The sequence below is a fragment of the Lottia gigantea genome (assembly GCF_000327385.1).
Source record: "Lottia gigantea unplaced genomic scaffold LOTGIsca_15, whole genome shotgun sequence".
NCBI classification, from domain to species: domain Eukaryota; kingdom Metazoa; phylum Mollusca; class Gastropoda; family Lottiidae; genus Lottia; species Lottia gigantea.
In genome coordinates this window covers 1,507,725-1,531,242 of record NW_008707797.1, presented here as the reverse complement: position 1 = coordinate 1,531,242, position 23,518 = coordinate 1,507,725, and the positions used below count along the sequence as shown (strand labels likewise).

General features: G+C 34.3%; 3 protein-coding genes across 3 annotated transcripts; 2 read left to right on the top strand and 1 right to left on the bottom strand.

Moving 5' to 3' along the window:
* Nucleotides 1-7,133: 7,133 nt before the first annotated feature.
* On the bottom strand, nt 7,134-14,357 carry LOTGIDRAFT_112031 (hypothetical protein; the record flags this gene model as incomplete). Its single annotated transcript, XM_009050438.1, has 11 exons — nt 7,134-7,273; nt 7,414-7,443; nt 7,851-8,022; nt 8,179-8,213; nt 8,564-8,651; nt 8,939-9,035; nt 9,278-9,440; nt 9,663-9,736; nt 11,675-11,774; nt 13,707-13,926; nt 14,229-14,357. Coding segments are annotated over 11 exons (1,248 nt in total), but the record flags the coding sequence as incomplete, so codon positions are not given.
* Nucleotides 14,358-15,083: 726 nt separating this feature from the next.
* On the top strand, nt 15,084-20,322 carry LOTGIDRAFT_157842 (hypothetical protein). The gene is made up of 11 exons (XM_009050437.1): nt 15,084-15,143; nt 15,658-15,789; nt 15,971-16,127; nt 16,633-16,809; nt 17,152-17,290; nt 17,468-17,666; nt 17,961-18,094; nt 18,325-18,458; nt 18,778-18,830; nt 19,079-19,273; nt 19,661-20,322. Exons 1-11 carry the CDS (start codon nt 15,141-15,143, stop codon nt 19,772-19,774), a joined length of 1,437 nt encoding a protein of 478 aa, XP_009048685.1. The 5' UTR covers nt 15,084-15,140; the 3' UTR covers nt 19,775-20,322.
* A 982-nt stretch (nt 20,323-21,304) lies between these two features.
* Nucleotides 21,305-22,920, top strand: LOTGIDRAFT_98657 (hypothetical protein; the record flags this gene model as incomplete). The annotated part of the gene is made up of 4 exons (XM_009050436.1): nt 21,305-21,404; nt 22,014-22,147; nt 22,489-22,574; nt 22,866-22,920. Coding segments are annotated over 4 exons (375 nt in total), but the record flags the coding sequence as incomplete, so codon positions are not given.
* Nucleotides 22,921-23,518: the final 598 nt, after the last annotated feature.

Genomic DNA, 23,518 nt, shown 5'->3' with positions numbered 1-23,518 from the left:
CGGTGTCATCCTGATTGGTTTCTGCTTGTTTCTACTTCTCCTGAAAAATAGTTACTTGGGTGTATCTTTAAACTTATGAAAGACCTAACCAATTACCAAACATCAAAATAAGATATAACTGGCGAATTAGATTAATTAGATATTAGAAGTGATTACATATTGATCATTTCTTGGGATCTAGCTTGGCAGCTTTGTAGCCTGGGCGCCCATTCATCCACTATGGACATTAGTATGACGTTTGGACATCAAAACCTTTCAACTAAAGACTTTATCACAAAGTAATTGTAAAAGTATGGTAGTCATAGTAGCAGCATTGGAATCTCCAAATCACCAATTAGCAACTTTTCGATGTTTCACCTTTTCTTGAAGACACGATAACCAAACAGAGCGAGACAGGCGATGATTATTCCACAGAAAAAACCAACAAATCCTGCACCAGTTTTATCTATTCCCGTATCATCTCCAGAGGGAGGATGGATATGCTCAGGTTCGCGATCCTTTTCTGAAATAAAGTTACCAGTGTATTTTAGACATCCAGCAGGCATAGTTTGAAGCTATTCAACTGGAGGTTTAATTTGAGGACAGCTTCGTCCACCAGCAGTAGGAAAGGCGTTAATCCATATGGAAAAAAGCTTCGTATTGACAAATCAATATCGTTCTAAGACTGTTTAAAGTTGACAATCGAATTCACTAACATGATCGATAACATCCTATTAAACAACCAGATGAAATTCTAGCTCTGCTCTTGTAATCTCGTGCCTCATATTTGGACAGTCATTTGATAGTCTCTCTTGTGCATCTTGCAGACCTCTGCCAAAGGTAAAAAAAAGAGTCCACGAGACAAACCTTACCAAGAGCACAAGACCCATCTAGCTGAAGACATTCTCCACCAATACACTTATCATCACAGGTGTGCTCGCAGTTCCTTCCATAATATCCATGTTTACACAGGTGACAGGTGCCCGTTTCACTGTCACAGTTCCCAACACACTGGGTATCGTTACAGGCGTATCGGCAGGCTGGACCAAATCGTCCTGGAATACACTCGTCACACTTGACACCTCTATAACCATTAATACACCCTTCCATACACACACCAGTTTCAGCATCACAAGACGATTCCACACAGGTGTTACAGGGGTGACAGGTTGTTGTATTATAGCTGAAATAACCCGAGTTACACTTCGTACCTGGAAATTATCAGAGATGACATAAAAGCTTGTTTGACAGTTCGTTCAGCTAATACCGTCAAGGAAGCGTAGCAGCAAAACAATGGGCAGAGGCAAGAACAAGGAGACCAACAAGCAAAGCACAAGCGTAACATCAGCAGGAGTAAACGGAAAGGGATGATAAAAGCAACAAGAGCAAGAACATTACAACAGAGCATGACAAGAGAAATGACAACGGCAATAAGGACAGGTTCATCATCAGTAAGAGAAGCAGAGCAAGAGAATATAGGGACGGCAGTTATACCAGCAATACCAGAAGTAACAAGAGTTAAAGAAGCGGCGGGACCACAGAAAAGCTATAGGAATAGCAGCATGGCAAGAGCTATGGGAAAAGCACAAGCATTGTCATTAACAGCAGCACGAGAAGAAATAGAACAAGATAATAACAAAGGGAGCAACCGGAGGAGCTGTTAGGGAATCAGCGCGAGTACTGTCTGTATCATCAAGAGCATAAGCATCAGATGAGAATTAGCAAAAACAAAATAAGCGGAAACAAAAGTAACACCATCCTGCAATATTCATCTGTCAGCAGCCATCATTTTCAACTGTCACGAACTCATACCTGAATTACTCTAACCATTATCAACTCTAACCATAACTTTACATTATTTACCTGTATGTACTCCAACTTCACAAATAGAAAGTGGAATCGGTCTGTTCGAGGCTAGGGAGCTGGTGGTACTGATGAACACAAACCGACCAACAAGATGTATTGGCGACTCATTATTACAATGGTTAATCGAGTACACAGACTCGGACTTCCAGTTCAGATCTGTATAGCAAATCGTTGACTTCCGGAAACCCTCATCATCACAGGCACCATCCAAGCCAAGACTTACTTTAAATCCTATCAGATTTTTCTGGTCTGAAAGAAACAATGTGAATTGCGTCTTGAGCGACCATTGAAAAACGTTTTACTAAAAACAGACCCTGGGGACACAAACAGCGAAATGTAACCAATAAATTTTGGTAAATATTGTAAGGTAATCGTTACTCTAAACGCAAAGGGCCGTTAAATAGGAACTGTGAATCAATGCTTAAAATATATGACAACTGACTTGCACTTGCCCACAGAACTTCCGGAATGGAAACGCACTTTGAGCTTTTTACCCTGCATCACCAGAATTCGTAATTCTCATCTGTATATCCAGCATGCGATGATGTCGAATGTAACAAACGATTGACGACATGAACGAAAGAGTGAATGAATGCTTACTATTACTGCCGTGTATGTTATATATTTTAATGGTGTCTATATTATAAACAGTTTGAAGATCGACACACCACCATTGTTCATTGAGACCAGTTTCATTAGTTTTAGTACAGCTATTACCAGTTCGGTCGTTATTGATATTCCCGTCAACAGCTCGTCCTGATACACCACCATTCTTAGTTGATATCTGGGCTGTAGGCTTCCCCAGCGCTCTGTTCATATCTACATTGTTAAAGGTAATGGTCAGGAAGCACAATATTGAGAGTTGTCCTTGGATAGAACAATTAGATTTTAGTGGTTAGAATATGTGAAAAATCTTGCAAGAATTAGTTACATGTAAATTAAAAGGAAGAAGTATATGGAATGGGCAATGAAGAAGGGTTTAATTCTCGTTCTGTTCCATCTACTTACTCTATCCTAAGGATATACGCCACAAAATGACGCTTCCGACGCTTGAGTTGGGATCCTCTTTTGATGAATTGAGAACTCGCAATCCTGATGAGGATTGTGTATCAGAAACAAACACGTATAACATGAAAGGAGCTATAGTCAATTTAATAGGCCTATCATTATGACGGATTGAAAGATGCTATACCATTGATGATATAATGTAAGTATAAAACTAAAGAAAAAAGCATCACTTACTAGTACAAACACCACATGTTTTCATACAGTGATATCTATAGAGTGGTTGGAGAGGGTAGGCACCACAGTGGTCTTGTGGACAGTTGATATAATGGTCTTCACATACTTCCAGCCCTTAATTATAACAAACAGCAAAATATATCAGAATAAAGTTTTACAGTTTTACAGAAATTTGCCGGATATGTTGTAGGTTGAGATGATTTGTGGTAACCCGGGAAAGATATTTATATAATATAATATATATCAATGATTTAACCTTCCAAGTTATCTCAACGCAATACACAGCAGATCGACTGTTCTTTACCGACTCTTGGTGACCTGAAAAGATTATTCCCATATCGTCGGTTCCCTTATAAAACGGTATAACCTTTTGAGAATCGTTGGAAATTTTTACCTAGTTTTTCTTTTTAATCCCAGACATTTCATATACTCGTTGGTCGTGTTAAGAAAAACGATATAAACTTTGGAAAATAGATGTAACTAGATTTTGTTCTCGATCCCAGACATTTCATGTCATCGTCGTGTTAAGAAAGGAACGATGTGATAGTTGATAAGAATCTAGAAAACTCACCCGTGCTGATGTCGGTAAAGATGAAAGAAAGATAAATAATAAAAAGATATTGTTTATAACTCATAATGCCCAGTTAATTTCACTTATTGCCCTCATGATAAACATCACACTGTAGATAATAATATATTGATGAGAAATGATACAGGTATAGTTTTTCACGTATTCGATGGCGACGAGACCGAGATAAGTAAACCGTTATCTAAAAGTATATTAAATTTCGTTGAATAATGATTGAGAGAAATGATCAAAATAATATTAGATCTTTAAGCAATTCCTTGGTTCCAGTAAGTTTCTATGACCACGAAAGAATTGTTGATCGCAAACTGCTTGGAATAGTTATCCGTCCAAACCCTAATTAATGATTTGTCTTATTGTTTGTGATATTTATTGATTGATTTTTGAAATTTATCTAAATTGAGAATTTCTATTGTTGGTCAGAAACCACACAGAATTATCCGAAATAGTTTCTACACAAAGATGGTATGCATTAATTTTTTGAACAACCTGATATCTAAAGGTAATTTTCAAATTTCACGATCTACCTGTAGCACTAAAACTGTTCTAAGATTTAATGAAAATTTTAAATACAAGATCAGTTTTCCTCATAAAGATGTTATAACAATCTACTACAGCAGTAACAAATCCATAGACAATTTCTTTCAAGTCTTCAAAGTCAGATTGTTCAGATTACGGAATTCCCAGAGAACATTGTATATATCCAAAGGCAGTTTTACATGCACAGATTGTTTATACCGATTTGTTAACAAAGACCACTCTGATATCCACACACAAATTTATACAAAAATCAGGAATACAAAATATGCACGTCAAAAAATGGACAGAGAATCGTTTTCCATACAATCTTGAACACTAGCTTCCAAAATATCTCCTATATATTCAAATAACATTCAAATCTCACGATCAAGATACCACAACTGATAATACCAAATTTCCAAATTTGCTTGTACTGATTTGTTTTCAAATATTAAGTTCCCTAAATATATACCACATATGATAATGAATATATGAATTATGAAAACTGATATAAATTATAAAGTGTAAGTATATCAATGATGTATCTTATTATTTTATCTTGTGATATAGATTATAATTTGATACCAGTTCAGATAATATCGTGATGTCAAAAGCCTCCCTTATTGATCATAACTCAAATATTTACAGAATAAGAGACGGATCACTTTCAAGTATAGGGGTAACAGAGGGGATTTTTAAAAGTTAATTGCACTGTAATCAGTTGTTGATTCAGGCAACTCTCGACTGAAACAACAATATTTTGTTTTTTTACCCATCCACAGTATAGTCATCGTGATCTTCACAATATCAACCCTGATATTATCTTAATGGGGCATGGAAATGGTTTTCGATCCAACGCACAGAAATTTGTGTTCTGAATTCAGGTGGCTTGTACAATATACATGTGTTGCTAAACCTTGAAGGTGACATTTTCATTGTCTTTTAATGCCTCTGTATCCCAAATCTGAAGAGGTATGGCGATTATCTGTAAATATATTAACGACAACAATCAGTGTACAGATGGCATCTCTTGGGTGTGGTGTTTCTTGGGTGAGGGGCTATTTAAACTATCGAAACTAAGGATCCTCTGGTCGCACGTTACATTACATAGACTGACCAAAAGGTTAGTCTGATTCTGCTAGTGGACAAAAATGTCTACGAGGCCATCAAACTCTAAGCTCTTGAGTCCCAGCTGATGCCAGTTGATGATGGGTTTGTCATTCCTTTTGGAGAGTTCCCATACTCTGGTATAATTATTTTTGCTAGGGAAGTAAGAAATTCTGGTAAAAATCTCAATATTTTATTTACATAACAAATATATAGAATATCAAGATAAAATAATAATAATAATAATGAACACAACATTTGACCAATTCCTATCCGGGTCATTCTTACAAATATATATTGTTTTTGATTTCTGTACATAAATTCTTGTGGTTGAATCATGGTGAATGTAAATATAGAGAATCTGAAATTCTTGGAGTTTATTCATGTTATTTTGTGACAAGTAAGAAAATCTATTTAAAGCTATATCAATCAACATCTATCATGAATACAGGGTTTGACATGGTCTGAGGAAGTATGACGGGGTGTGGTTTGGACACGATGTATTAATCAAGTGTTCAGGGGAATGCTTATTAAAGGTATACTACCTCTTTGGATGACCAAAATTGAATTATCCATTAAACTAAGCAATTTTGGAAGCGTGTTTCAATAATTATTTAGTTTAATAGATATATTGTGTTATATAGAGATTCTATTCTTTAGTCATGACACCTTGTAAGTCTAACTGATGAATATATACTCATATTGACAAAGTTTGAGACTTTAAATTTTATGTACATTCTAAGAGGTAGTATTCCTTTAAAAGGAGAAACCAGTTAATCTGATTTCAGAAGATAATCCCTCTCTTTAATACAATTATAAAGCCAGTTATAATATAAAGAAACAGCTAGACTCTGTCAAATTAGTAGTATATAACTTAATTACAGATTACAGTTTACAGATTATTTAATCATCCATCTTAGTCACATCCTCACAAAAATACATGTAAATATGAGAGAATGAATAAAATCTCTAAATGTTTCAATACTTAAATAACATATGATCATTTACAGTATAATTGTGACTATAATACGCATGCATACATTTTACAACCTTTCCTTTCATACAAGAACAGTTATTCTTTACCAATGTCACAATACAATAAATAATTAATAAACACAGACACAACCAACTTTTTCACCTTCATTCCTACCCTTATTCTACCCTTCACACAGCCCTATAGGCGGGCCCACAGCCCTGCAAAGTTTACTATAGGCAGGCCCATAGCCATAGAAGTGCGGAATTCACATGATAGTTCGGAGGTACAAGCAATATATCTGGAGGAGCAATGGTGTATGGTGTTTAGTTGAAGAAATGGAATTGGTCGGTTGTAAGAATCAGGGGGAAATCAGGGGGAGGGGTTTAATTGCCCAAAATACTTGCAAGTCTCATGTAATCATTATCAGCGTACTATAGTTCTCAAATTCATTCTACTGCATCATAGTTAAATTCCAAACTTCAATAAACCAACTAGGTACAGATTTGAAAGTACCAGAAGCTAGCTCAGCTACATCAGTAAGAATCAGCTCTCTATTTTGGAACATCAATTATCCACATGCGGTTCTTGATGGCAATTTACACAGATGAGACTATGTTCTATATCATTTTACTATGGTACATACATAATAAACTCGCTTACTAATTATGGTACCAAATTTTCTGCAGATTGTTTGCGAACACAGTTCAAATAAATGCCATTTTGGGTGGAGATTTTCATAGGCAGTAGCATGTATTAAATGATAATTCTTCCCATTATCGGCAATGCACATTTCTCACTTATTATTCCAAAAAGTGCCATACAAAGTCTAAGAGATCACAAACCACATGAATACCACCTTTAAATAATCTGTTTGCCCGTTCCAAAAAATATAAAGACCACCCATCCCACCATACACACACCTGCTGTTTGGTTAAACACGGCACTCCAACTTTTTGTGGCTTCTAAAATATGTCCTGCGATATATACCCCTACAAAACCTGAAATATATTCAGTGAATAAATTATCAGTATTTAGTTTCCATGGTTCATGATCTAACCACTTCAATAAACCTTCAAAGAAAACACAAAGCGGGGTTATAAAAGTTATTTGTTAGAAGAGAAAACAAATAAAATTTTACCTGGGATAGCTCCAGCCATATTCATTATACCTGAAAATAAATAAACAATACAGCTTTCAATTTCTATTTAACATACAAACTTTAGTGTTTTTATTTTATTCCTTATTTCATATCAAGATACAAAATACAATTTGTATGTTCTGTGACAATATAGACACAAGATCATATTCATTCCCGTCGCCAGGAATAAATTGGTGCTGGGACTCAGATTTTATACTCACAAAATTTGATAAATTAAAGGCCCAGAGAACTCTTTCTGATTATTTTGAGCTGCCAAAAACGTATCAATATCTATATCTTTTTGATTTTGTACAAAGACACTGTAAATGAATCAATCTCTGCTGAACTGAAGAAGGTTTTGCTGGGGCTTAATTCTCACTTGCTGGTCACATTTGTAGCTGCAGTTTAGCATTAAAAAAGTAGCAAGTCCAACTTACCGAAGACGGAGCCAGCGTGTTTAGGAGCTATATCTTGAGGGTTGACTAATATCCCACTGTTATGAAAACCACAACATGATATAGCTATAGCCATACACGTTAAGGAACCAGCATAGGTTGTAGTGTATGATATTAACACTAAAAAACACGATGTTCCTAATAAGGCCACACTCTATAATGACAGAAACAAGGTATTTTGACAATATGATGATAAAACAAATATATAAAACTTGAAAACCCATTTTGAATTCCTTTAAGTACTTGTTATGGAATAACGATAAAACTAATTTTAAAAATATTTTGACATGTTCAACACAGAGTGACCTACCTCCATCAATTTTCGGACAAATGTGACAGAATAACCTAAAATAAAAATAATATAAAATGAGATGAAATGCTCCAGAATGGGTTAATGAAAACAAACAATGTCCTACTGTGTACAATGAGTAAAATTTTGCCATGACAGCAGCACTATCTTACTGTTTTTTTTTCACTTGTATCTTATTTCTCAATTAAAGTTATCACATTAAATTTCTTTCCCCCCTACCCTTGTCTCCCCCTGTCTCAAAACTCCTTACCCCTAGTAATCATATAGTCAGCTATCCATCCACTACACAATGAACTGGGTATAGTTACTTACCCCTCCACCTCTCTTAAACATCCTTACCCTACCATCCCCTCCCCTCCCTACCCCCACATTATAAAATCCTTACCTTTAGTAATCATATGGTCAGCTATCCACCCACTACACAATGAACTGGGTATAGTTACTACCCATGGTACCACATTAAAAACCCAGCCCTGAAATCAAATTCAAAATAAAGTAAAAACAATTATTTGAGGGGACTATCATTTCTTCAAATTTCTACTGTGTTTCACTGTAGTAGGTAAACCTCGCATTATGATGCAAAATTTAAATATTGATGCTGAAAGAGGTTGTTATGATCACCACCCTACAAAGCTAAAAGTATAAAGTGAATTGCTGTCCCATCTATAATCAATAGGGGCGTGGCTTTTACAAAGATGGGGAGGGACTCAATCAATATATCAGCAAGATGAAATTCTCATCCCTTCCCCTAAAGACTTACCTTGGCATGGGGAAAATTTTCATGAAAATATGTTGGTAACCATGACAATAAAATATAAAAAGCGTTATTTTCACAAAAATGACCAACTATTAATGACCTGAAAAAAAAAACAAAGAACAAAAATAAATCAAACATGCCCCTTCATTATTGAGTTTACAGGACCCATAACAGAAGCCATTACATGACCCATAGTCATCAGAGTGTATATTAGAATGTTGCAAGTTGGTGCTATCAGTGTCCTAGATACACTTGAAAAATAAGGTTTGGTCTATACAAATTCTGCCCCACCTATAGAGTCACACGGCTGGTGTTTGAACTTTGAAAGAAAAGACTACTTACCAGAAAGCTGGTTTAGTGAAGAGTGTGACCCACGGTACAGCTGGTTGACCTCGTATTTTATTTGGGTTCGGTCCCTCGTCTAATCTCACGTTAATATTATTCAGACGATGTTTTTTAATTAAGAAATATCTCAACCCCAACATCCATAATATACTACACCCTCCTGAAAAGGTCAAAGGTCACAATTAAAATCGGCCCGTCTGGGTTTTTTTTTTTGTGATAGTATGTTTAAGACTTTCTGATGAAATCAATCTCTGCTGAACTGAAGAGGTTTTGCTGGGGTTTAATTCTCACGCCCCAATGAGATGGTATAAATAGGAGCTATAATAAACGTATAATAACCTTCAAAGGCTGTGAAACCTCTTCACTTAAAGCAACAACTTACCTATAAAATAAAAGGGCATGTTCCACCCGTATCTGTCTAATAAAAAGGACCCCAAGCTTCCTGTTAGTAAGGTTCTAAAATAAAAACAAAATATTCATTTGACATTCATACATCATACATTTATTTCAGAAATACAGCTTTTCAAAAATTGTTAAATTGTTACTCTTACAAAACTTTAATATTTGAGAATAATCTAGGCTTTCATCAGCATTCAGAATCTTTCGAAACATGTTCAATAACATATCATAAGACTACATTGAAAAATTGTGAACAAATGTTAAAAATAAAAATAAAAGCATCAATATCTTTCAGGATTGAAAATAAAAAGCAGGGAACAGGCCAACGTAAGTGTGTTTATAATAAAAAGGAAACAAACAACCACAGTCTTAAAATACGTAATGACATTCTATTACACAACTTCATTGTAACAAATTCATTTCTCGACCATTTTCAATGAAGATGTAAAATGGAAAGTCATATGGTGATTTTAAGCCACAACCAAATAAATAGAAACACAGAAAAAAAAACCAAGTTCTTAATTTCTGATTCACCGTTTCCTCATTTCATCTGAAATTTTGGGATTTAAAATTAAAATTAAGCTAAAAACAAGCAGATTTCAAGCTCCGAACTGAATGGGAAATGACATAAAGGTATACAAAAATAGGAAAACAAATATGGGTTTCACATCCCTTTCAAAAAATTTTGGGGTAGAGGAAAAAAATGAAAAAAATTGGTTGAAATGATCTTAATTTAGGAATTGGCCAGGACCAGATGATTTTTTTTTGAAGGAAAAGTGACACCCACTATACAACGACAAAAAGCGTAATTTCAGCCAATGAAATGGAAGGAAATGAAGCGAAGCTAGCTTACCCTACATGAGATCCAGTTGCTACGGCACTGTACGTCAACGAACGTTCATGTTCCATAACTTTACGGGATATCATACTAGTCATACTGGGATAGTGAAACCCTGTAGATCAAACCACAATATTAATCGACAATCGCAACGAGTCGAAGTCTAAGTTCAACTTAATCCATGAAGGGTGTGTGAGTCAATCGAGATTAAGCCCTTGATATACTACACAACATCCTTTAAGGCAGTATACCCTAATTGCAATTTAGAAATCCAGCTACAAACGGGGTTGATTATCAAAAGTGTATTCTTCAGAATCATTTTTGGTGTAAAATTTGTTTCCAAGATTCTAATTGGTTGGAAAATAAAACATGGACCAATCATACGTTGACTGAGACAGAAGAGGATTCAGGAACTGGTTTTTGACTATATAACATCAATGAGGCTTGTGTTTTACCTCCTGGTGAGAATATAATACAGATGTATCAAGGGGTAGATGTAGACTGACTCACATTCCCTTGTTGAATCAAGTCAAGCTATAAAACTGTTAGTGAAACAAGGAGGAGGTATAAAGACTCAGAAAAGAAAGTAAAGATGCTAATTCAGCTCTGATTAAGAGTTCATAGTTCATATTATTTTTAGTGTTTTCTTGATGTATGTGTTCTATCGTATCTTATTACTATTTTTGAGTCTCAAAGTTTATTTGTCTTTTCTATTCATGTTATTTATTTCTTAACAGAAAGATTTCCTTAAAATTCTATTTTTTAAACCGACCTATGAACTCTGAATAAAACTGTATGAGCATCAACTGTAATCTAACATCTAATTAAAATATGTCTAACTAAATACTAATTTATAACTGGGAGAATGACGGTCAATGATCACGTCTGCCATATTAGGTTAAGAACAGTTTTTATCGGTTGAAATAATTTTTCAAAAAATTGTCTACAACCAATGGTTCTAATAGCCAATTTTTTTTACACAGAAATTTTTTCATGATGAAAAGTATATGTTTGTTACTTTTGAGCAATTTTTCTTGAAAGAAAGACGTAGCGCTGATTATTAACCAAAAAAATGTCATTCTCTCAGCTCTAAATCTACCAGACGTGGATAGTTAGTAAAAACACAGACAAAGGTTAATATAAAAACTAAAATTTACCCAAAAGTAGACCCAGTAGCAATGGCAACAAAAGTTGACGATCTTTCTGTTTGGGTCGTTTTTTTAGAGACTAGGCTAGTCATACTTGGAAAATGAAAACCTAAATATATATCAGATAGAAATAAAACACTAGAAGGATATGACATCATAGAATATTTGATCAGTCGTGAGGATTCTAGAGAAGTCAAAGAAGTTTCAATAAAAGTAAGGAAATGACATCACATCGATTAGTCATAAATGATTCTAGAGAAGTCACCAATGTTTTTATATATAAGGAAGGTCTCCATTGAAGTCACACCATATTATAAAAGTTATATAAGATTATATATAGAAGTAAAATAAGATTCTAGAGAAGTCACAGAATATTTCAAAGATGATTCTATTGAAGTCATAGCAGAATCCATTGAAGTCATGTGAGATCCTGATGAAGTCATGAAAGAAGTGACAAAATATTTTTGAAAACATAGAAGATTCTATAGAAGTCAAAAAGTATATAAACTTAGAAGTCATAGAAGAAGTCTAAAATTGTGAATATAGAGAAGTTCTTTTGAAGTCACAGAGAAATCTGAAGTCATAGAAGAAATCTTTACTTCATAAAGGAATTTGTTGTATCCAACTAAGGTTTTAATGAATTACTCAGAAAAAATTTATTCTTAAATATTTGTATATAATATATGAATATACCAAACATATCAGGCTACAATTAAATCTTGCAACTTATAGAGTTAAAAGCAAGGGAAATAACTCAGACCTGAGAGCAGAATTTTTGTCAAATTTGAACATTAGAACTACTTTGGGTAAAATTATAGTCAAAACCAAACAAAACTTGGTGTAGCGAGCTGAGGGTGATAAAAAAAAATGTAGGCAGAACCTTAGGAAATTTGGATTGTAGTTTGTGAAATGATAATTACTCATCCAAGATGGTCTAAGACGGTCCTTCCATACCGTGCATTATATCTTTGATATTATATACTAAAAGACTATATATAGCCAAATAAACCATCATAAACAGAAAGACTTCCATATTACTACTTTTAAATCACCCTTGTGTCGCTAAACATCAAAACCATGATAGAATCTGATTAAAATACAGCTCCAGATATTTTGTTTCCTTTTTTGGTATGGGCAACTTCACTCATTCTAGAACTCTTTTAAGTTTGATTGTATAACGATTTGGCATAATTCATGCAAACCTTCAATTAACACAAATTTAGAACACACATTGCTTACAAATGTTGTTAGATCTAAAATGTAAATGGCTTAAATAAAACAGGAAAGAAAAAAAAATACCAGAGCCGATTTCAAAACAGTCAAATCGTGATAGTGTAACCCAATATTTTCTCTCTACCTAGAGTGATCTCCCTTGACTTACCCTACAAAGTTGCCCGTGACAACTGTTGACGTGTAGATGGCACGTGATCTATCAACATGTCTGCTGATCATGCTAGTTGTAGCCGGCATTTGAAATCCTAAAGACAGTCGGAATTTAGATTGGGGATCAAATTGCTTCAAAACATATTGACACACGTGTTTTTTGTTTGTTTATTAGTGTGAATATGCCTATCTTGCGGGATAAAAATTTGTTCAACATGAGTTTTGAGGAAATCAAGGTATTCTCTTACAGTCTTGAGAGTTTGTCTGAATATACCAAGCTAGCTTTATATGAACTCTAATGAAGCAACAAACCAATATTGACTTCAAAACCAAGCCTTGTATTTTCATTCTTTAACTTTGATTTGGTCCTGACTTGTATTTGCCTTTCAAACATCAAATTCTATTGCTTTGATCTCTAATTACCTTGCTTTCAACACATTATTTGGCAATTCACATATTTTTGTCAGAGAATATCTTCAAGTGGACTGTCTTAACCCCTGTGTCACAAAATGCTTAAAATCAAAATTTATCAAAAGCTCCAGTTATTGCCTGAAACTTTGTATGCTTTTGACAAACTTTGATCATAAGTGTTTAGTTGAAAGGGTGGGAGTTTTCTGGGGTTGTTTTTGCTAATTATAACATCATAATGTCCACTCACCTTGAAATATACCCTGTAACGCCCTAGTCAATACCACTATATACAGGGCATTATGTTTATCAGAGGCTGCGTAGGCTAACTGTGGGGTCCAGAATGTGATCAGCCCCCAGAGACAGGCTGCTATGGGTATCACCACATCCCCTCCTACACGGTCGCTCAAATACCCTCCTAGAAACTGGGTCATTGTGTAACCCCAGAAAAAAGCTGACAGTACTGTGCCCTGGAACAAAAAAGAATAGAAAACATAATGACATCTTGTTAGTTAGAAAGGTCAAAATTCTTCAATTTCGTTAAATTCTTCATGGTCATGGAATGATTCAAAGGTTTTATCTCCACCCTGAGCAAGCATTTAACTCACTGATCAACTGCAGCTTCCTGTGGGGGGATCTTAAGCTGTCAATAATGAAAAAAAACAAGTTTAATGATCAAAACTGCAATACAAAACTGGGAATCCAAAACAACATATTGGCAAAACCTTTGTAGCAGCTAATGAACTTTAGGCAACTAAAGTACTGTACTTACAGCTTCAGTTTTATCCCACCCCATTTCTTCTGACACTGTAACTATGGACAGGGGCATGATTGTCCGGGAGGAATATAACATGGCGGTACCCAGAAACAATCCTACTGCCCATTTTCTCTTCTCTTGCCTGTAACAGAAAAAAATAATCACATTATAATAAGATGATCAAGAAATCTGAAGAACTGACAATCAATAGCGCTTTTTTGGCACGAGAGTCCTTCTGCAATTTTGCATCATTACCATAACTTCTTGGACAAAAGCCCCCATCATTTAAGACAAAAGTGTTAGCTGCTTTCGAAATAGATCTACAAACAACAAGAGCCAATGCTGTTTGGTGGACAAGAAGTTGACAAATTACGGACACCAAAATAATATTTATTTTTTCATTTCACATTCCGTTAGTAGATCTATGAGATCAATGCGATTTTCTAAGGATCCGTAAGCAGTAAATAAAAGCTGAATAGGTTCACCTCGTCCAATATTTTCCATCTGGGCATTTCATGTCATCTTTCATTGATACTCTTTCTTTGTAAACGTCATCAGGATTTACAGTCTTCGACATTTTGTTTATACTCCACATCCAGACGTTTACATCTTATGGTTTTTTATTTTTTGAAAACCGAGACTACAAAAATAGATCAATTCCGTACAAATTTTTAATTCGTTCAATATTACAGCCAGCACCATTAATATTCTAAGAAACATTAATGAAATTTTGCTTAGGAAAATTTAAAATAAGTCAAATCTTATGATATAAGTCAATTTGAGAGAGGCTTTTCTTTTTTAAAGAAATCTAATATTTCGTTTTCCGTTTTCGCATGGATTCCTAATTTGTAAAATTGTAAACATTGATCACTTCCGCTGCACGTGTGTTTATTTCCAATTTCTTGAAATATAACAAATTCCATCAAAATGGTACGTATGAGAGATATTTGGTGTTATGGTATGGCGAGTTGGATGAACGTTCACTAAGTTAGCAACATTCAATTCAAAAATAACGATATCTCACGGTATCTTACACAGTTTCAAGTTTAATTTTATTATGCTAATAATGACAGTGCTTGCTTACCCTTCTTCAAGTACGGTAGCCACTCTTAACTTGTGGACTGGGGATGCCAAACCCTTGGAGTCACCACTGAGAGTCCACATGGCTTATCGTGTTTTATAATCAAGTAGCCTCCGTGAAGGATTTTGGTTTGTCAGCAACCTGTTCATCCTGTGTGACACATGGCCAATAATGATATAATGGTTTATTAGTTAACAGTGTATCTATTCTACAGCCTTTTCTTTTAATTTGTAGGCAATGCATCTCATCCAGAGAGTCCACATCACATGCTATGGCTAATAATGGTTATTTGTAGCCTGTGTCTGTAGGCTGAGTCTAGTATTTTCCATAGATGTATAAAATAATCCTTTTTTTTAATTACAGCCTAAGAAGAAGAAGAAGTTTATAGACAAGAAGAATTCAGTTACGTTCTCATTGGTTCATAGAAGTCAGCGTGATCCTCTGATTGCTAATGATGATGTTGGAACCAGAGTTCTACTGCCTATTAATGAAAGGGTAAAGATTTTAAATTATACTGGTATAGATCTAGTCCATATATTGCCATCAGCAGCAACATAAGTAACAACATGTTTCAGGTTCTGTTATAATATTTCTAGTCTTTCATTTCATGGAATCTCGTTTCATATCATGAAACATTGATTCACAGATGTATATATATCGTGCCTTTACATTTCAGGAGGCTAGGAAAGAGGAAGAAAGAAAATTTGGTGTGTTTTATGAAGATGAATATAATTATCTACAACATCTTCGGGATGCCAATGAAATTTCTGAGTTGGAACCGATAGAGAGGATCCGTATCTCCAAATCTGACAAGCCTAAACCGTCTACATCTAAGGTAATAATCTCCAAATCTGACAAGCCTAAACCGTCTACTTCTAAGGTAATAATCTCCAAATCTGACAAGCCTAAACCGTCTACTTCTAAGGTAATAATCTCCAAATCTGACAAGCCTAAACCGTCTACTTCTAAGGTAATAATCTCCAAATCTGACAAGCCTAAACCGTCTACTTCTAAGGTAATAATCTCCAAATCTGACAAGCCTAAACCGTCTACATCTAAGGTAATAAACCACAACCGCCTATAGATGGGACCATGATTGAATATAATTCAATTCGGTTTTGAATATAAGCCAATCAAAACAATCTTTTTCATATGAGAAGTGTTGTCTCGTGGGCCTATATTTTTATAATATTCACCAGTTTTGTTACTGTGAAGCAGCATATTGATTCATCTGTTTAAAAACCACATGAATAGATATATATTTAGACCTCCATATGATTTATTTGATAGTAACTTTTGAAGGTATATTTTGATAATAAAATTTATAAATTATTTTGCAGAAATCAGAAAAGAAAGATGGTGATAGGGAAGAAGATGGCGAAGAAGAAGAAGAGGAAGATGAGACGGAAACAGAAGAGAAAAAGACGAAATCTAATATAACTTTACCATCATCTGTTTTTGGATCAGAAGTTCAGGCTAAAACTGGAATGTTGAATAAAGCAGCTCCTAGGAAAGGTAAGAGTTGAAAACTAATTTGAAATGGATTGAAGCAATATTGATTGCTAGAACATATTTAATAGCAAAAATTTTAACGTTTAAGAAGTGGGAGGAGGAAGCCAAGGGACTTATTTTGAACTAACTTACAAACCACCTAAAGCTAGCTGTCAATCAAAATGTAACATGATTGAGAATAAATTTCATTGAATAGAAAATTTAGCCCATGCTGATTGGATGAAATAGTGGGTTAGGTTCTAAAATCATTTATGAAGTAAACTTAACATTTTGAACGACAAATACAGCTGAGCTATGAAATTAACTATTTTAATATTAATATTTTTATGATGATATGATTAACAGGTCCACTAATTGAATGGGATCCTGATATCGTAGCTGGTCTTGATGATGATTTTGATTTTGATGATGAGGACAATCTGCTAGATGATGATTTTATTACGAAAGCCAACGCTCCTGTTGAAGGGGAAGAGAACATGGAAGGGTAGGTAACTCTATGGTTCTAATAAAAATAGAGGCCTTCTGGAAAATGAAATCAAATCTAGATTTTAAGAAATACAGTAGTCTTATTAGAAAATGTCAATTTTGAAAAGTCACGGATGACAATTGGAGGCATTTTGATTAGAATGAACAACTATAAATTTTTCCATTATATTTTCAGAGAAGAAAATAAAGAAGATGACTCTGGTTCAGATTTTGAAACTGACGAAGACGATATGTTCAGTGAAAATGATGATTTTGATGGAGAGGAAAATTTGGATAAAGAAGAAACGAAATCGCGATTTACGAATTATTCTATGACATCATCAGTGATAAGGAGAAACGAAGGTTTAACACTTTTAGATGACAGATTTGAGAAGGTTTGTTTACATAAGTTTCAATTTCTTTGATATAGTCGTAACTAAGGTATCTACTGAATTCCTGAGCCTTGTGGCAGTATTAAAAAGATAAAATGCAGAAAATCAGCAAATACTCAACCACTTGATAGAAGTGATAGTATTTTATTACATTAACAGGTAGCTGTTTGATAAATCATCATATATTGAAATGTGAATAACAATATATTATTACTTTTAAAATAGTCCTCAATATATTCATTGTAAAGAGATTTACAGATTCTGTTTTAATATTTCTGGTTTGATTTTATATTGTAGTTCTATGAGCAGTATTATGAGGAAGAGATCGGAGCTTTAGACACAGAAGATATCGATGGTTCCATTTCTACTAAAAGTGCCCTGATGAAGGAAATACTCAAAGACTTCCAGAAGGATAGGAAGGAGAAAAATAAGTAAGATCTAGAAATTGTTGAATATGGGAACAGGTGGCGTTAGCATACACTTTTTCAATTTTCAACTGTTCTGCATTATTTAACAAGCATGGTCTGTAGTATCAGGAGGCCTTAGCTTATTGTCTCACCCCAAAAATGTTTTTCCTAACCTATGACAGTATGAAACCCTCCACTGTTAGATCCGTTCTTGCAAATATAAATAAAATTATCATATAATGATATTTTTTCAGAAAACTGCGAGAAATTGTAGATGAAAAAGAAATCCTGATTAATGAAGATGATGTGGATTCAGAAAAAGAAGATGATATGATGGATCTTACTATTGAAGAACCAAAAGAAAAATGGGATTGTGAATCTATTTTGAGTAAGTTATATTGGCTCTTCAATATGGAAAGCCTGAAGTTTTCTGGGCTCTTCTAGATGAAAGCTTTTGCCATGTTACAAACTTGCCTTATGAGATGTGAATAGAAAATACTGTAACATGGGAGTCTTATCTTCTAATCTCTGTTGGTGTGTAAAAGTTAGGTGATCCTGCATAAATTTCAGCTGAACAAAGGGTTTGAAATAGTTTCACACATAAAAAGCTCAGTTTGTCACGTTTGAATCAAATTAGACTGCCCATTTAACATTGTTTGTAATATTTTTCTTTTCCACAATTGACACTGTATTTCCTCTAATTTCAGGTACCTATTCTAATTTATATAACCATCCTAAAATGATATCAGAACCAAAAAAGGTGAGTAATATTAATAGTAATATTTTATTTTCAAAATTTTTGAAAACTTGTGATTTTTGAGAGATTGTCAAAATCACTAACGTTATCATTATGTGTCGCTTGGGGATATTTTCTGTACCTTTGTATAGAACTTAAACCAAACATTATCTTTTTTTTTGAAATACAGAAAACTTTAGGATCAAATATAGGGTGTTCTTAACTGGCTTAATTTATTTAGATTGTTATATTATTTTATGTTCATATTTCAGGACGGTAAAATAAAATTAACCTCCAGACTGGGAATTCCGCAAGGTAGTCTAGGCTTACCAGGCTTAACACGGAAACAGATAGAAAAAGAGATGCGTGAATCGCGGAAAGCTGACACTGCCAGTACATATAGACCGAAAGGGGAAACAACCGAAGAAAAGAAAGCGAGAAAACAAGCTGTTAAAGATGAAAGAAAGGTCTGTATATTTATTTTGTTGTTATTGATAGCAGGTGCTCTGTAGGGTGGACATCATTAGCACATATTTTGTCTTCTGCAAATTTGGAAATGGTGGTTGAAAAGCTTTGCTTACTGTGACTGGTGTTACTGGAATGGTAGGGCATGGTCCTCACTCTTGAAAATGAAGTGAATCAAATGAGATAAGGTTAGATCTGGTATCTGGTAGATAGAATCCTTGTTATCCTTGTGAAAAACATTTATCTTCTTTCTTTCTTGGACTGAATTTTGCAACTGGGAAGCTGCAGGGAGTCACTAAGCTGAATAAATGATCCCATCTTTCAGAGAAGTAGGTCACTCACTGCTGTATTATTTTCTTATGCTCACATTTTCACCTCTTTATTTCCAGGTTCGGAGAGCTGAGAAGAAAATAAACAAACAGGCCTTCAACTCTGAAAAATTACGACAAGAAAAAGAAATTGTTAATTTACAGAAAAACGTTCAGGGGATCAAAATGGCCTGAAATGTGTTTTGTATTGTTAATATTTGTATAAAATCTGTAAACTGGAGTTGAAGACATTTTGTACTTTATTTTCAAACCTTCTGAAGGCTTAACATTAAGAGCTATTATTTTGCATTTGAAAGATATTGAATGACTTGTAACGGCTAACCTATACTTGATGTCCGATAGAGGATATTGCTCCGTCAGTCATGTCCGGCAAATAGGGCCAAATCAACAGCCCTGTAGCCATGTCGTACATATTTTGTACAATTTTTTTGTTTGTTATTTCTATCTGGTTTATTTATGTTTGAAGTTTTAATTCAGTTTTGAACCCCATCTCAGTTTGTAAAAATTGTAATGAAGAATCTGTGTTTTGTAGTTTTCATACATCTCACTCTCATTTGGGCAAAAATTTATCGCAACATTTTTTGAGAAACAAACCCCAAATTGGCTGTAATAGATCTTTGACTATGATTTAAACTTCATTAGTAATCATTGTTAGGTTTTGAGTTTCTTTTTTTTGATCATGAATATTAATGTATTGTAAATATCTTAAAAGTTATTAAATGAAAAAAAAAATTAAAATTTGGGGGATTTTTTTATATACAGTATACACATCGACTGCTGTGATATCGAGTTTATTGATCGACACGTCGTCGATTTCAAAATATGATAGACATATATACATTTGATACTAGTTTCGTGCCCATGTGTTTAATTCATTTGTAGTGAGGCGTTCAAATGGACTCACTCCACTAAAACATTTTATGCAAATGATTGTATAGGAATGTAGTCCAGGCTATTTTTAGAAATCTTCTTTCTCTCTCCCTTTTGGGGTTTTTGCCTGCCTATTTTTGGGTAAAATTTGGTCTAGATTTGGAATTTGATGTCTGAAATTGCATTATCTTTCAGATTTGGTGAGATGATGAGAGACTTAAAGGCGGAAGGCTAATTCTAAAAATAGTCGTTTTGTGAAGTGCCAAACTCTAGCGGATGAGTATAACCGGTAGTAGTCTACTTTCAATTTTAGTAGCTCAAAATTTTCATGGTCATCATATAATGAATTTTTTAGGAGACATTGAGAATTGGTCAGGCTTTCATTCGACATATTGGAAAGCTTTCAACGAGATTTCTGGAAAAAGTTATAGAAGGTTGAATTTCGTGTTTTAACATGGGAAGAGATGGCAAATGAATTAGTGGAGTGAGTCCAAATCATCAGAGAGTTAAACGAGGTCTGAGTCGGGTAAACGCATTAACTCCCTTGTTTATAATGACGTTATCGGTAATTCGGTTTAATTAGTTTAACAAAAGTAGTCCCTTGATGAATTTTCTTGATAAGCTGACACAATGTTCATATTATCATTTGTGGACAATTTTCTCAATCTATCTTATGATTCTGAACTGAAATCAAATGACAATCTTGAGGCGTGCGGTACATTAAAATTTTTGTATTCCTCCACCAACCGGAAGTTTATATGTAGTTATCTGCCCCTGTCTCAAATTTATCACAAGAAAAGAAAAATTATCATCGAAATCATGAGTCGATTTGAAAAAGAAAAGGCAAAAGCCCAACAGGAGAAATTCCAGGCCATCCTTTCTGCTTTACTCAAAGATGAAGACAACAAATACTGCGTCGATTGTGACGCCAAAGGTGAGTCTTTTGTCAGAAATGGACGCCGTGTGGAGCTGTGAAGATAACATACATTGAGCTCAGAGTTTCGACATCAAAACAGTCGATGTGTCATTTTGAACCTTTTTTTCACAAGGAGTGTCCTAGCCTTTAGGTCTTTGTACTGATATCTTCGTTTTATTCGAAACATATGTGCTGAGATTCAAAATTCTATGTAGGCCTACAATGTTTTATGCAGTAAATCCGGTTGCCATTTTTGTTAGTCTGGAAGTGGAACTGTTTCCAGTGTAACCTTTTGGGGGAGGGGCAAATTCTTTACCTATTATGTATTATGGAATCTAAATTGAAGCATATAAGCCTCCAATAGGCCTACATACAGTTACTATGACCAGTTGCCTCAATTGGAAGACCATCTGTTCTAGACAAGTTAATTAAATCTTGTTAATTAGTAATCAATGATAGCCTAATTACCTGAGATCTAATTGGCTTTAGACTTAGTGATTATCCAATTAACCTGGCTTCTTATAAAGAAAACATGGCCTAGTGATTATGAGGGGTCACTTACACAAATCCAACAATGCATGCAATATATTTCAAGTATTTTTTAACTATTATTTAATATTTATAAAGGTCCGAGATGGGCGTCATGGAATCTGGGGATATTTTTATGTATAAGATGTGCTGGTATTCACAGGAATCTAGGGGTTCACATCAGTCGAGTAAAGTCTGTGAATTTAGATAGCTGGTTACCAGAGCAAGTTGCTGTAAGTTTAAATTTTGTAATCAATCTTCTGATTCGTACAGAAAACCCTTCAAATAAAAAATTTCATTAAACTGAATCTGAACTCCAAGTTACATTATCTTTAAGGAATAACAATAACATTACTTGATGGAGAAATTAAACTGGCCTGCCCAGTTTCAAATTTCTTATTGTTGATTCCTATCAGCCCCTCTTGACAATTCGGTGGCCACTACTTGGCCCCTTTCACATAATGATACTTCGAAGAGATATAGGAAAAGTTTGGTTATGTTTTATTCAGAATATCTTAGTACCCAGTGCAGATCAACATGTTTGTCTTTATTTTGATTAATTTGTATCTTTTAGATGATGCAGGAAATAGGAAATAGTCGAGCCCGTGCAGCCTATGAAGCCGAGCTGCCTGATAATTATAGACGCCCACAAACAGATTCGTATCCTTTTTCAGAAAATATTCCAAGTTCTGGAACATTTTATTTTAGAAATATCATTATTTTCAAAACTCTTGTTTGATAAATTTTGCAGCATGATTTAAACAAAGGATATAAGCTTGATGAGGAAGACCTGCTTCACTGGCTTTGTCCATCATTGCACAGTTTTTCGCACTGCCTATCAATTCTTACACTTCTTAACATATAACTTCATTTTACTTACAATTCAATTCATGGAATTCTTCGACAAAGAAGCGTCTGTATTTTTTATTGTTTTTCTTAACCTAATAATAGAGCTTTAGAAGCATTTATACGGGCTAAATATGAACATAAAAAATATTTAGCTAAAGAATGGGTTCCCCCTAAGCCCTCTGTTCCTAAAGAGGTGAGAAACTGTCTATTTTGTTGATTGATTTTACTCCAGTGAAATAGCCCCCATGTGTATTTTTGAGGGTTCATTTCCCTGTTCACTGACAAATTCATATAGCTGTGATGAAAATAAACTGAAAATGGTTTGATAATGGGCCCTATTATACCCTTGCAATGACACAAACTATAGAAATCATATCTCAGTGTGTTTTATAGAAGATTATTGATAATGAGAGGTCTGTGATTTCAACCTTGCCCTGTATTGAAAGTTTTCCGTATTTTATATTAAATCGCCATTTTAAATTTATCATATCTAGTTGAAAACCGAGGTAAATTCTAATTTATGTAAATTTTGGTTGTGGTGATAAAGTGTTTATTTAATTTCATTCAGTTGGTGGTCTCTTATTTCCTTATTTTATTACTGTCTTTACTTTCCTTATAAAGGTCAGGCATTATTTAACACCTTGACCCTTGACCTCTAGGTCAAAGGAATAACTTTAATATTGATTAAAAATTTGAATTTGGGTATTTTTGATTACCATCATAAAATTTTGAAATAACTTTCTGGTATTTCAAAG

Bases quoted from the DNA above. Each gene is read 5' to 3' on its own strand.
- LOTGIDRAFT_157842 (XM_009050437.1), top strand. The intron at 16,128-16,632 runs AGGTAATAATCT...AAATTATTTTGC, and splicing joins GCCTAAACCGTCTACATCTA to AGAAATCAGAAAAGAAAGAT. The intron at 18,095-18,324 runs GTAAGATCTAGA...ATATTTTTTCAG, and splicing joins GATAGGAAGGAGAAAAATAA to AAAACTGCGAGAAATTGTAG.